Source organism: Benincasa hispida, chromosome 11 (genome assembly GCF_009727055.1).
Source record: "Benincasa hispida cultivar B227 chromosome 11, ASM972705v1, whole genome shotgun sequence".
Classification (NCBI taxonomy): domain Eukaryota; kingdom Viridiplantae; phylum Streptophyta; class Magnoliopsida; order Cucurbitales; family Cucurbitaceae; genus Benincasa; species Benincasa hispida.
Window position 1 is genome coordinate 12,573,518 of NC_052359.1, and position 12,915 is coordinate 12,586,432.

At 35.3% G+C, this 12,915-nt stretch overlaps 2 protein-coding genes across 3 annotated transcripts; one reads left to right on the forward strand and one right to left on the reverse strand.

The window, feature by feature from the left end:
* Positions 1-496: 496 nt before the first annotated feature.
* Positions 497-5,302, forward strand: LOC120089687 (transcription initiation factor TFIID subunit 6-like). 2 transcript variants are annotated; one of them, XM_039047050.1, is made up of 13 exons: positions 497-637; positions 759-996; positions 1,278-1,364; positions 2,049-2,150; positions 2,234-2,342; positions 2,491-2,585; positions 2,654-2,791; positions 2,886-2,981; positions 3,171-3,295; positions 3,693-3,825; positions 4,084-4,197; positions 4,316-4,439; positions 4,747-5,302. In XM_039047050.1, the coding sequence occupies exons 2-13, from the start codon at positions 871-873 to the stop codon at positions 5,097-5,099; spliced, it is 1,602 nt and encodes a 533-aa protein (XP_038902978.1). In that variant the 5' UTR covers positions 497-637; positions 759-870; the 3' UTR covers positions 5,100-5,302. The 2 variants fall into 2 exon arrangements, with proteins under 2 accessions (XP_038902978.1, XP_038902979.1); XM_039047051.1 differs by having other exon boundaries at positions 513-637; positions 778-996.
* A 747-nt stretch (positions 5,303-6,049) lies between these two features.
* Positions 6,050-10,798, reverse strand: LOC120092123 (cell division protein FtsZ homolog 1, chloroplastic). Its single transcript, XM_039050336.1, has 6 exons — positions 10,416-10,798; positions 9,984-10,083; positions 9,601-9,830; positions 8,998-9,165; positions 6,696-6,929; positions 6,050-6,553 (listed from the first exon to the last, which is right to left on the reverse strand). The coding sequence occupies exons 1-6, from the start codon at positions 10,671-10,673 to the stop codon at positions 6,275-6,277; spliced, it is 1,269 nt and encodes a 422-aa protein (XP_038906264.1). The 5' UTR covers positions 10,674-10,798; the 3' UTR covers positions 6,050-6,274.
* Between the last annotated feature and the right edge of the window lie 2,117 nt (positions 10,799-12,915).

Consider the following 12,915-nt stretch of genomic DNA (forward strand, 5'->3'; position numbering starts at 1 on the left):
AAAACCAAAATGAACTAAAGTTAAAAGTAGATCAAAATGAACATTTTCAAAAGTATAAACATCAAAATGAACAAAAATTCAAAAGATAGGAATCGATACAAGCCTTAAAAAAATATAAAAACTAAAATAAATCAAAGCAAAAAATATATGAATCAAAGTAGTATTTAAAAGATTAAATTACAAATTTGGTTCTTATAGTTTTGAAAAACTTAGAATTTAAACTCTATGATTTTAAGAGTCAGAACTTATTTTTATTATTTGGCAAACCTCATAAAAGTCCTTATAATGAAATTTTCATAAATAGACTACAATAAAATTCTCATAAATGGGGATTAAGTCATAATTTTCTTCGAAATATAAAAACTAATATTATATTAACTAAAATATTTTCATAAAACTAATACTATTTAGAGAATTTTATGAAAATATACTCTAAATTTTAATTTTTTGGACTAAATTTACAAATTAACCCAATTTAAAACACGATACTATCGTCTTGTAGTTGGTATAATTCAACCAAAAATATTTATATTGATGACTCTCATGACGTTCAACGGACCCAACCGGCCAGCCTCTGAACCGGAGAACGACCGGCCGGTGCCTTCCGCCGTTGCTGCTGACCTTCTCCTCCTTTCAGGTGCGTTCAAACCCTAAATTCATATGAGCTTTCTGCAACTTCCTCAGGAGTCAGCCTCAGATAGGTGTTTTAAATGTTCCTCGAGTTCATTGCTTCTTGTTCATGACCTAACAATTTGCAGGGTTCTGTCGAATCCAAAGGTACATGATACTATAGCAGAATTTGTATCTATTAGGGAAAATTGTACAGAACGAACACGAACACGAACACCAACATATACATAGTTTGATAATATGAGCGTTGTTCCGAAAGAGTCGATTGAAATCGTTGCGCAGAGCATTGGGATTTCCAACCTTTCCCCTGAGGTTGCTCTTGCACTCACTCCTGATGTCGAGTACCGGGTCCGTGAAATCATGCAGGTATTCTTATTGAAATTACAGATAGGCTGTTTCTTTGAGGATTTAATGCTTAATTAGGTTAGGAGCATGTCAATTACATCACTGCTGGAGATTTTTTCTCTTTTGGTTATTTGTTTAGTATTTACTCTGGTTAGTTTTGATATTGTTATTCAGTGGAAGTTAGATGTATTGTATGTATTACATTTAGGCTTCAAGCATATCGTTTAGAACTTGATTCATTATCCTCGGAAGGGCTTTTAGTATTTGAAGGTTATTTGATTTCTATTGTTATTAAAATGCAGGAGGCAGTTAAATGTATGCGTCATTCAAAGCGAACTGTTCTCTCTTCCGTTGATGTTGATAATGCACTTAAATTAAGAAACTTAGAGGTGAGTTACGGTAGTGTGGGTAGCTGCTTTCTCCTCTTTCACCTTCTGTTGTTGTTGTTGTTGTGTATAGATTAACATAGCATCTATTTGGAATTTGATTTATTATTATTATTTTTAATATTACCTACTTTTGTGTTTGATAGATCTAGGTATTGATGTATTAGTTCGTTGTCCCTGTTTTCCTCACTAGTGACGTGGAGGAGTATTTCAATTGCTGCTATTTGAAATCTCTTTTGAGTAATTGGTTCTTTTAATATTTAATTTCATTTCAATAAGGTTAGAAAGTAAATATTTGAAGTAGTTTCTTAGTAGTTGCATCAAACATTCGACTCCATCTGTTTGTCTAATTGTTCTTACAGCATGATCATTAGTTATTCTTCAAAAATCTAAATTGGATTGAAGGTTATCATTTTTCAGTAGTTTCTCCACTTTCTGGTATTGTGTTTGGCAGTGAATGATTTGACTATTATTTCTATAAATCAGTAAATTTGCTAGTGTTACTTGTTTGTTTCAATATCTAGTAAACTAATTGTCCAGCCACATTTTCATTTAGTATTAGCATTGGCTCATGTATACTAAAACCTTTGATTTTCTCTGTATTGTATGTGTTATATCATGTTCTATATGGATCTTATGGCCAACATCTAATAGCCCCTATTTTTATCTATGAATATCTCGCCTTAGCCAATATATGGCTTTGCTGCATGCGATAGTTTGCAGTTCAAAAGAGCTGTTGGACACAAGGATCTCTTTTACATTGATGACAAGGATGTGGAGTTAAATAATGTAAGAGCTATATGCATGTTAAATGCTCCAGTTTATTTGATATATAAGATCCTTTAACCACTCAAGTTTATGCTTTTTTGCAGGTTATTGAGTCACCTTTAGCAAAAGCAACGGTTGACACATCAGTTGTTGCTCACTGGCTGGCAGTTGAAGGTGTTCAGCCTGCAGTTCCAGAGAACTTGCCGACTGAAGGTGGCTTTTTCACTTGCCCGGTGATTTTTTTTTTTTGATCAATAGCAATCAGGTCTAAGGTGCATTGGTATTCATTTGACCATAGAACATATTCTATTGAAACCAAAGCCACAAAGTCATTTGGATTGTTTATCCATTTTGCTTGTAGAACCCCATGATGGAAAGAAATCCGACTTGAAGGAGGAAGAACTTCCTTATGACACTAAACCACCTACTAAGCATGTGATTTCAAGGGACCTTCAGGTGCAGTATCTTAGAATGAAATTATGTAAGCTATATTGAGAGGAGTTTTATACCTTCTTCTTTTGCAGCTTTACTTTGAGAAAATAACCGGTCTGATCTTGAACAAGTCTGGGTCTATTCTCTTTAGAGAAGCTTTAAGGAGCCTGGCAGTTGACTCAGGAATTCAGCCTTTGCTTCCATACTTCACGTGCTTCATTGCCGATGAGGTACCCTTAAGATCTATTCTTCTTCTTTCTTGACACTTTTTTAAGAAGTTGATCTATTTCCACTCATGTTGAACTGATGGTTCCTACATCATAGGTTTCGAAAAATCTATGTAATTGTCAACTCTTGATTGCTTTGATGAGGATGGTCTGGTGCCTTCTTCGAAATCCCCAGATTCATATGGCACCTTATGTGAGTAAATGGAAAAATGGTAAATTTATCTGCTTATCAATTGTACTGAACTTTGTTGATAGATCTCTACTTTATCATAAAAATCTAAAATTTTCCTTCTCTATATGACTCGCTTTGATTTGATTTAATGATGACATCTACTCAAACAGATAAATTTGTTATGATGTTGTATATTGTTTCTTTCTCCAGTTACACCAATTGATGCCGTCCATCATTACCTGCCTTGTTGCCAAACAATTAGGTAAAAGATTGTCTGACAATCATTGGGAGCTTAGAGACTTAGCAGCAAGCCTGGTTTCTTTGATATGCAAAAGGTTATTGCCTTTATTTTATATACCATGGTACTTTTCTCTAACAGATATCATTGTCATAAATCAGGATGAAAAACCTTGCAATCTTCCTCCTTTCAAATGCTCTGGTTTAAACTGTGTGATTTAGAAATTAGAACTTCGGGATGCCTTGTCTGCTAGAATAGGAAACCATAGTCCTATCACATTGATATTCCCTCCTCGAACGGAAGTTATGCGTTGATTTAGATCGTTATCTTGTTCCAATATGTTTGGTATAAAGTTCATGCAAAAACCCAAAGATAGATAATGTTGCACTCCTTGCCTTCACTATAAGGCGGGAATGCTTGGACCTCCTCATTTTATTTCCTCATCGTATTTCTTTTCTTTTATTTTTTATTTATATTATTTTTAATGATTGCAGATTTGGACATGTTTATCACAATATTCAACCTCGTGTTACAAAGACTCTTCTCCATGTTTTCTTGGACCCCTCAAAATTATTGCCTCAGCATTATGGTGCAGTTCAGGGGCTAGCAGATCTTGGTCCCGATGTGGTAAATCCATTTGCCAATGACTTATGTATCATGAACAGATGTCGTAGGATCTATCAACGAAGTTGCAGTTGATTATTTTTAGTGTATCATTTCAACTGAGAATGAAAGATTGCCATCTTTTGTTTTCATGGTTTTCAACCCCAAAATCTGGCACTATTTTCTCTCTTTTTAAATTCGAACTCTTTTGCCTCTTTTTCCATGTCTGATGTGTTGATTTCATCAAGCTGAAATTGATAGAATATACTGACTGCTGAATAGGTTCGCCAGTTTATACTACCAAATCTTGAACCGTATATGCAATATCTAGAGATGGAGAAGCAAAAGAATGAAATGAGGAGGCATGAAGCTTGGCAAGTTTATAGGACGTTACTGGTTAGTTCATGTTTCATCTATCTTTCAATTGATGTTTAGCCTTGCTTGTATGGATTGCCATTATAAGCCTTGAAGCGTGTATCTTTGAGTCTGGACTAACAAACCCTTGTTTTCCTAGCATGCAGCTGGTAAATGTATGCATGGTTGGTTGAAGGTTTTTCCTCTCTCTCCATCTCCACCAATGCGTAGTACTTTGAAGATAAATACGAATATCAATGGGAAAATCGTGAAGACAATTTCAAGTATGATCTCTTCCCCCTATCCCGACTCTAAGTATTACAATTTCCATATGGAATCTGATGCAAAATCAATTTGCGTTTATGTACTAGAATTAAGTGACGTTTCTAACTTCTTCCATGAGTGACACGGTCGATGCCCAGTTTGTTCTTGGTTTATTTGTAAAGGCCAACTGTGGTTTCTATGTGTAATTTTTTCTGGAAATTGGGTGATAGGGTACTGCAAAGAGATCCAATGATGGAAGATAAAAGTTGTCATAAAACTTTATTAAATTTCCATCGACTTCTTACTCTACCTGCATTTAACTTGTAGATAAACGCAAAGCCAGTTCAGACAACTCGGTGCAGCAACCAGCACCCAAAAAGATGGCAACAGATAGCACATTGGGCGCAATCCCGATGAACTCCATGATAGTTGATATGCAAGGAGCTACAACTGGGCTCCCGACACCACTCGGAGGTTCAAACATCGGCGTCGGTCGAAATTTCCCAAATGAAACAAGGCCAGGTAGGGAAGGTGAACTAGGCTTTAAGGGTTCTACTGCTCTTGCTCTAGCATGGAAAGAAGATTTGGGTGCTGGGCCATTGCTGACTTCGCTTTTTCCACTTTTTGGGGAAGATCTGTTTTCCTTCATCCCAAAACCTGAGCTATCCTTCTTTTTGTGAACCATTTTAGAGAATATTTTGAAATTTTCTTATCAAATGTTTTTTTTGTTTACAGCAAGCAACTAGATTGTGTAGCCACAGAATGTGGTCATGTTGTAATTATCACTAAAAAATCTTGAAAAGGTGGTCATATCCTTTTGAAGAATAGTTCAATTCCATTTAACTTTTGAGGAATATTGTTATGCAAGGCTATGTATCGTTTAGGGTTGGAAAGTTGTCTTTAGCAGATAAAGATAGCTATAACCTTCTCCACTTCTACATAAAATTTAAAACAATAGTTTTAATGCCATTCTAAAATCTACTTTATGAAAATAGTGAAAAATTTACCGAGGATTTAATCAGTATGCCAGAAATTAGAGTGGAAATTCAGGAATTGGAATCAAATTCACGACCTTTCCTTCATCTATTAACAATGAAACGAAAAATGATTATCGAGGCAATGAAGAGAGTACAAGAATTTGGATGGCGAATTTCAAAATTTTTTATAAACTTTCTTTTGGTAGTTGAGTATGAAAATTTGAATCCACCGACCTTAAAGGGAGTAGATGAATTCAAGCATTTGACTCAAATTCATGACATTTTCCACTCATCTATTACCAAAAAATGATTGTCGAATCAACAAAAGGAATACAAAAATTTGGACGGTAAATTTCAGAGAGTTTTTATAACCTTTTTTTTTTTTAAAAAAAAAAAAATAGTTGGGGAAAATTTGAACCCATTGACCTCAAAGGAAGATGACATTTAACAGATTTTCTCGTAACTTGATAGACAAAACCAACTTTGTGATATCAATAAAGCAAAATGTATATATACCAAAAGAGTGCTTACATCATTCTAGAAACAGGTATATTTCCTATGGTAATTTGTTTAATAGGCAAGATAAAAGTTGGTATGATGAACAACCCATAGAGTGTAAATCTTTTAAAAAGAAACAAGAAAGACAGTGGTCATATTCACAATCAAAACCAAACTAACTATTACTTGATTCAAATGACGAAAATTACTGATTACAAAATCAATGTAATTGGCAGGAAGGGGATGCCTGTTAAGGCTATTTGTTGTCATTCAAGTTGAAGCAACTACACTAAACTGGCAAAGAGCATAACATATACAAGACAGATTCATAAGGCTTTTGTGCCAAGGCAGGTGAAAATTCTGCAAGAATGGAATATTGACTAAAAGAAGAGCCTTCGACCTCGATTAGGAAGCGTCGGTGAAGCGGCAGGTGATAAGCTAAGAGGGAGGGTTGAAGAAGCCTTGCTGTTTTTTTCTTGACCTCCTCCAGTCACTTTATCAATAAGTTTTGAAGCCCTGGGGTCAGCTAACAATGTCTTCTGAAAGGACTGAGAAAACCCTGTTGCAATTATAGTTACATGGATTTCTCCACTGTACCTATCATCTACAACTGCTCCAAATATTATGTTGGCAGATGGATCTGCCAAACTTGTCACAACCTGCCAATTATTGATCCCCAAACAAAACATCAGTTTGTATTTGAACTCTGAACAATACAAGAAAATAGCATGGAAAGAGGAAAGAAGGCGATCGAATATTAAAAGATCCATATATTAAGTTCAAGTGTCAAAAGTTCTTAACCTGAGACACTCTGTTCACTTCTTGTAGAGTAATGTCCTTTCCTCCAGTAATGTTATATACCACTCCTGTAGCTGACTGAATTGAGGATCCAATCAACGGGGCCAAAGTTGCTTGCTCAGCTGCTTCTTCTGCACGATTTTTGCTAGAGGAAACACCAACTCCAAGCATCGCAGTTCCCGAGTCTTTCATGACAGCTTTCACGTCAGCAAAATCCACATTGACCAGCCCTGGAATCTGGAAAACGAGGAAGTGAATATTAAATAAATAATATGCAACTAGTGATGATACGACTGCAAACTTTTTCCTCATTTAAGTGAACTCCAAAAGCTACTTACGATATTGACATAAGAAAATAGTACTGACAAACATTTAGAAAACTTGGAAACAGTTGAGGCCCCAACAAAGATATATGATGCAACACACCATGTGCCACATAGCATTTGCATTGGAACGTCTGTTTATTAGTTCTCTAACTATGCTCCAACCAAATAATGGCCAATCATATGGAAGTGATTAACTGTGAAAATCGGGAAGCCTGAAAGACTGACCATCGGACTGATCCCAAATCATTACCCTTGCTTGGCCAGCTTGAAGGGAAAGCAGTATGTCGACACCTCTCCATCTCCAGTGTCCAAGGGCAAGCAACTCATAGACCAGTGTTTTGAAATGTGCATGAAAGCGTGCACTTATGCAAAGGCATGCCACCTTTAGGCGCACACACACAAATCAGTTAGTTACTTAAGCATCTTGGAGAATCACACTCCAAAAGCCAGCTATTGAGGTGAGAGCCAAGCCACTTAAGAACTACATTGGTCATCCCATTCTAACTGAAATGGGACAAAGGTAGCCATACCTTGGTTCCTAAGAAAGTGACTACACCTATCTCAAATGGGCTGAGGCGTAAGGCAGCATGCCTCGGCGATTCAATTGTTTATATATATCGGCTGGAGATCAGCCAAAACACATCATCATATGAGTCTCCTTCCTTAGTATTGTGGGTAACAAATTGATTTCAGCTCACTCTCTTTCTACTTCCCTCTCTTTTTCTTAATCTTCCACTCTCTCTCAATGTCAAGCATATATTGTCAAAAGAACAACCTGAGAATGATTGTTTTCTTCAAATAAATGAAAAGATTCCTCTCTTTCTCAACGTTCAGCAAAACAAACGAAGTTAATTGTGGATTCTATTCCTGTAAATCAAAGTTATTTCCCTCTCTAGTTACACAGGACAAGAATGGAGGTGGACTCTTTTGAACACCTCCATTGTCCTGTCAAACTCATTGTAGGCTCGAACAACTCCATCATAAGCTCTCATATTTGTAGGCTGTTGTGGATTTGTTGGACAACCCTACTGTTCTGTCAAGCTTATCCATATTAAACAACCTTATTGTTCTGTCAAGCACATCCGTAGATTAATAAAATAACTCAATGCTTGTGTCAAAAACAACCCTATTGTTCTATCACGCTTGTCCAAAGATTGATAAAATAACCCTATACTTCTTCCAAGCTCCACAACAGCCACTCCACTTCAACATGAAATGTGAGCTTCAATGATAAAATCAATGATCCCCCTAGCCCTCTAACAACAGTCTCTAACAATAACTCTCATGATCCCCCCTAGAGAAGATCCCCTGACTATCTTGGAAAATTTTGTGAAAAACGGAAAAAACATCACTCAAATGGTTTCTCCCTGCCCATGGGCCATGGTAAAGACAGTCCTTGATTTTCCTCAAACTTGAAGGTTTCTCTAGCCACTACCTATGTCCAAAGCAAATCGACAACTAATCAATACTATCTGCAGGAGGCCTCAGGGATCATAAAAATTAACAATAAAAACTAACAAGTTACCTCTCAATTACTTCCACACTCATAAGAATCCAGGCAACCTCAATTTGCCTCATGCATACACAACTACTCTTTCTCCCAGTACTAGCAATTAGTGTAGTACTTTGACAGAAAGAGAGAGAGAAACTCACGACTCCACCTCCACTTCACTTTGACCTTCAGCTATCCCTTTATCTCTCTCTCTCTCTCTCTCAGTTATTATTATTTTTTTAAAAAAAATAAGAACAGCTATCCATTTATCTCATCTTTAGGGGAGCAATTTCTCTAGTCCTTCTTTAAGCTCCCTCTAAAACCTCTAAATTCTTGCAACACCATGCCCCTTCTCTTCCAGTTCATCAAACACCACAGTGAATGCCTATTCCAAATTAGTTCTCTATTTTTCTTTTAACTCAAACCAAGCATTCATCACACATACAAAATATGGAGGAAAGATGAATATATCACAAACACTTCTCACCGTAATTATATCAGAAATTCCTTGTACTCCTTGACGTAGGACATCATCAGCAAGAAGGAAAGCATCTTGAAGAGGTGTCTGTTCATCAGCAATATCAAGCAACCGATCATTGGGGATCACTATAAGAGTGTCGACATTTTTCTGCAACTTTTCAATGGCCTCCAGTGCCTAAGAAGAAATAAACACTAAAATATAAGGAAAAAAAATATGAAGTCCAAATCTTCAATATCACTTTATGAAAATAGGCCTGCCCTCCATGCTATCCAAAAGTGAGTGATATTTCAAATATAACCGTTGTTTTCATGAAAATATAATGTGAAATCAGTAGCCAACTTATTCCACAGCCGGAACACAAACTATTGAGTTGTTGGATATAAAAAAAAAATGGTCCTTAAAATATTCAACAGAAGGCTACCCCCTCATAAACTTATTTCCTTGATACACACCACAAACAAAAAAATTGAAGGGTCGAATCACACACATCCCCAAGATAATCTAAACCCCAGGGAGGTGGGGAAGAGATTGAGTCCATTTAATCTCAAAGGAATCAGTCAACAAGTAAATATGCAATCATTATTCATTTTAGAAAAGAAAAAAACCTACCTGCAAGGATCGTTTTCTTCCTTCAAAACTGAATGGAAAAGTAACAACACCAACGGTAAGGTAACCCGCTTCCTTGGAAATCTGGGCAACAACAGGGGCTGCACCAGACCCAGTGCCTCCACCCATACCAGCCGTTATAAATACAAGATCAGAGCCCTTGAGAGCACCAGCTATCGCTTCTTTTGATTCTTCTGCCGCTTGTTCCCCTAAAAGTGGATTCCCACCAGTACCTGCATCTCTATCAATAAACAAATCAACGAAAGTCAAAGACATTCATCAATAGGCATCAACTACTTAAGCCACAAGGGGTACTTGGTCACAAAAACTTCAGAACACATTCCCAAAAGGCCAAAAGAACCAAAGAAAAAGGTGAAGTTCCTGACCTAGACCACGCGTCAAAAGCTCTCCAATTTGAAGTGGATTCTCAGCAGCAGACTGTAGTAGAGCTTGAGAATCCGTATTTATAGCATAGAAATCTACACCCTAACACAAAACTCAATAATCGTAACCATCAGTCTCCATCATACCCAAGCAACAAATATCAATTCAAGCACACATTATACCATCAATACAAACAACAAAACACATTTCTATTTAATTGAATGACCACACAATTCATAGTAATTCAACGAAGTAATGAAGCTGGTTTATGGATCCAATAAATGATTTATCCATCGCCAAAGACGAAAGAAACAACTGGCTAAAACCAATAACCGGCTTCAAAGAAGAAATGCACAAATCTACGCGAACTTCTTCCACTCTTGTATGCTCGAACTTAAAAGTGAAAATTATGCAATGCAAGGAGATAAACCCACCTTCAAACCACTGCCAATCATGCGATTAACGGCATTGTTGCCGCCTCCACCAACTCCCACAACCTTAATCTTAGCGGACTCCATAGAGGAAAATGAGCAGCTCACAACACCGAGATGGTGTCTTCGATACGGAAATTTCCGCTTGGCATTAGAAGAGGAACAACTGCAGGGGAAGTTGGAGGGAAAGAAGAATGTTTTGAGATGAAACTGAGGGGGAACTGAAGAAGATGATGGATTTGTGAGGTGAAAAGTTGCCATAATCGGAGAGTTGTTACAGTTTCGCAAGGCCTGGAGTTCCCCCAGAAATGGAAGATAGAGAGGGGCAAGGGGCAGCCGGGCAGGGGCAGTCACAGGTTTTTAGGGTTTTAGAAAAATATCGATATTATCAACTTTCAAATGGCCAACGTCGTTGAACGGAACGAGTTGTATGAGGCCAAACGTTATCATTTTATCGTTAACACATCTACATGACAATTAAGTTAGGTTCGATTTACTCCGTTCTTTTTTTCTCTTGATTTTTTATGATAATTTATATGGAATAAAACACATTTTCGTTCATTCAAGGTTAATGTTTATTTGGTCACAAAAATTTTAAAAAATTATTAGTTTATGAGGTTTGAAAAATACTTCTAAATAGTTCTCGACTAAAGAAAAAGTGGCATGATATGTTGAGTTGGCAAAGTTTAAATTGGGTGACAATTTTTACTACTTTAATTTTTCTATGGGTGATTTTTTGTGTGCCTATTTTTAATGATAGTCGAGACTTATGTAGAGTCACTACAACCAAATAAAACTTTTGAACTACTCCGACAACTTAATAATATTAGTAGCAAGATCGAGTTAAGGTGGGTGGGTTGAGCAAAATATTAAGTATGAGAAATATAAAGAGGCCTAACTTAGAGTTCAAATTCAACCAATTATTTGATTGATCATAGAACGTTTAAAGATAGTTTTCATTCATTCAAGCTCTTAGCCTACTTACTTGAAAACGCCGTAACAAGTGCCTAAACTCAACAATTAAAAATCTAATTAAACTAGATGTTCAATTAATTGGGTACAATAACATTCCATATAAATCTCATATCCACGTTAACTAAGGGTGCACTAAGACGATTAGCCACTTGGATAACCTAAGTTTACTAATCGATTTTGTTCTTAATCCAAACTGATTATGCAAGGATAATCAAACCTAACATACCTCAAAACATATAAATTAAAATAGAAATTAAACTCACACGACACTACATGGTGTTTCCAGGGACATTTTGGTCGTATGCATCTATTTTTAACCTGACTGCTGAATTAAGGATCCAAATAGGTTGTTTAAGCTTTGTTTTCATCCTAATACTCGATTCTACATCTTAAATACTCGAGACCTATAAAATCATGTAATAAACATATTAAACAACGTTAAGTTGAGTAAGATAAGTGTTATCATCTAGCACATATTTTGCCTACACTTCTCTCTATTTTTTATTATTTATTTTTTTTTTATCTACCTTTAAAAGATCTTTCCCCAATTTTTTATCTCTACATAGCTTCTCTCTAAAATATTTATCCTTCTCGTCTAAAAACACCTCTTTGATTTATCTCCCTAAGAATCAAATATTTTAACACAAAATTTTCTCGCAAACTTTTTTTTGGAAAATTCACTGAACTTTTATTTCCCTCTGATAAATGTGTCTCTCATTCTTTTGTGAAAAGAGTCTCTTTGAATTTTCTTTTGTCACAATTTTTTCTTCTCAATTATCTTTATTTCTCTAACAAAATTCTTACTATCAACCAAGTTTGAACATTGCATCACTTATTTAAATTTTGTGTCCAGTTAGATCAAATTAAAAATTTAAAGTTCAAATGGATACCATCCAAAACTATTGTCTAGAAAAAAATTAAAATTAATTATCAAAATAATTCTTTATTTTTAATTTTCTATTTAAAAATTGAAAACAAAAAATAGTCACCAAACAAGTTGCAATTTTTTGTTTTTCTAAAATAGAAAACAAAAGCAGTTGTTAAGCCCATTGACACTACTCCCACCTCCAAATTCCTTCTTCTGTTATCTACTTTTCACCAATGATTTAAAAAATCAAGTCAAAATTTGAAAACTAAAAAAATAACTTTAAAAAAGTATTTGTTTTCGAAATTTAACTAAGAATTCACCATTGTACTTAAAAAGGATGCAAATTATTGGATGAAATATCCTTAATTTTAAAGAAAACAAAAACAAAAAATCAAATGGTTAACAAATGAAGCCGTTTATATATGACTTTTGTTTTTAAAAAATTAGGAACCAAAAACCAAAAAAAATAAAAATAAAAAATTGAATGATTATCAAATGACATAAACTTTCATGCTTGTAGTAAATAATTCTTTGAAGTTTAAAAAATATCAAACATGTTTTGAACTTTTTATTTGTGTCAATAAGTCTCAAAACTTTTAAGAAAGTCAAGTAGGTCAATAAACTTTCAATTTTTGCTAATAAATCATCTGTTTTCAATAT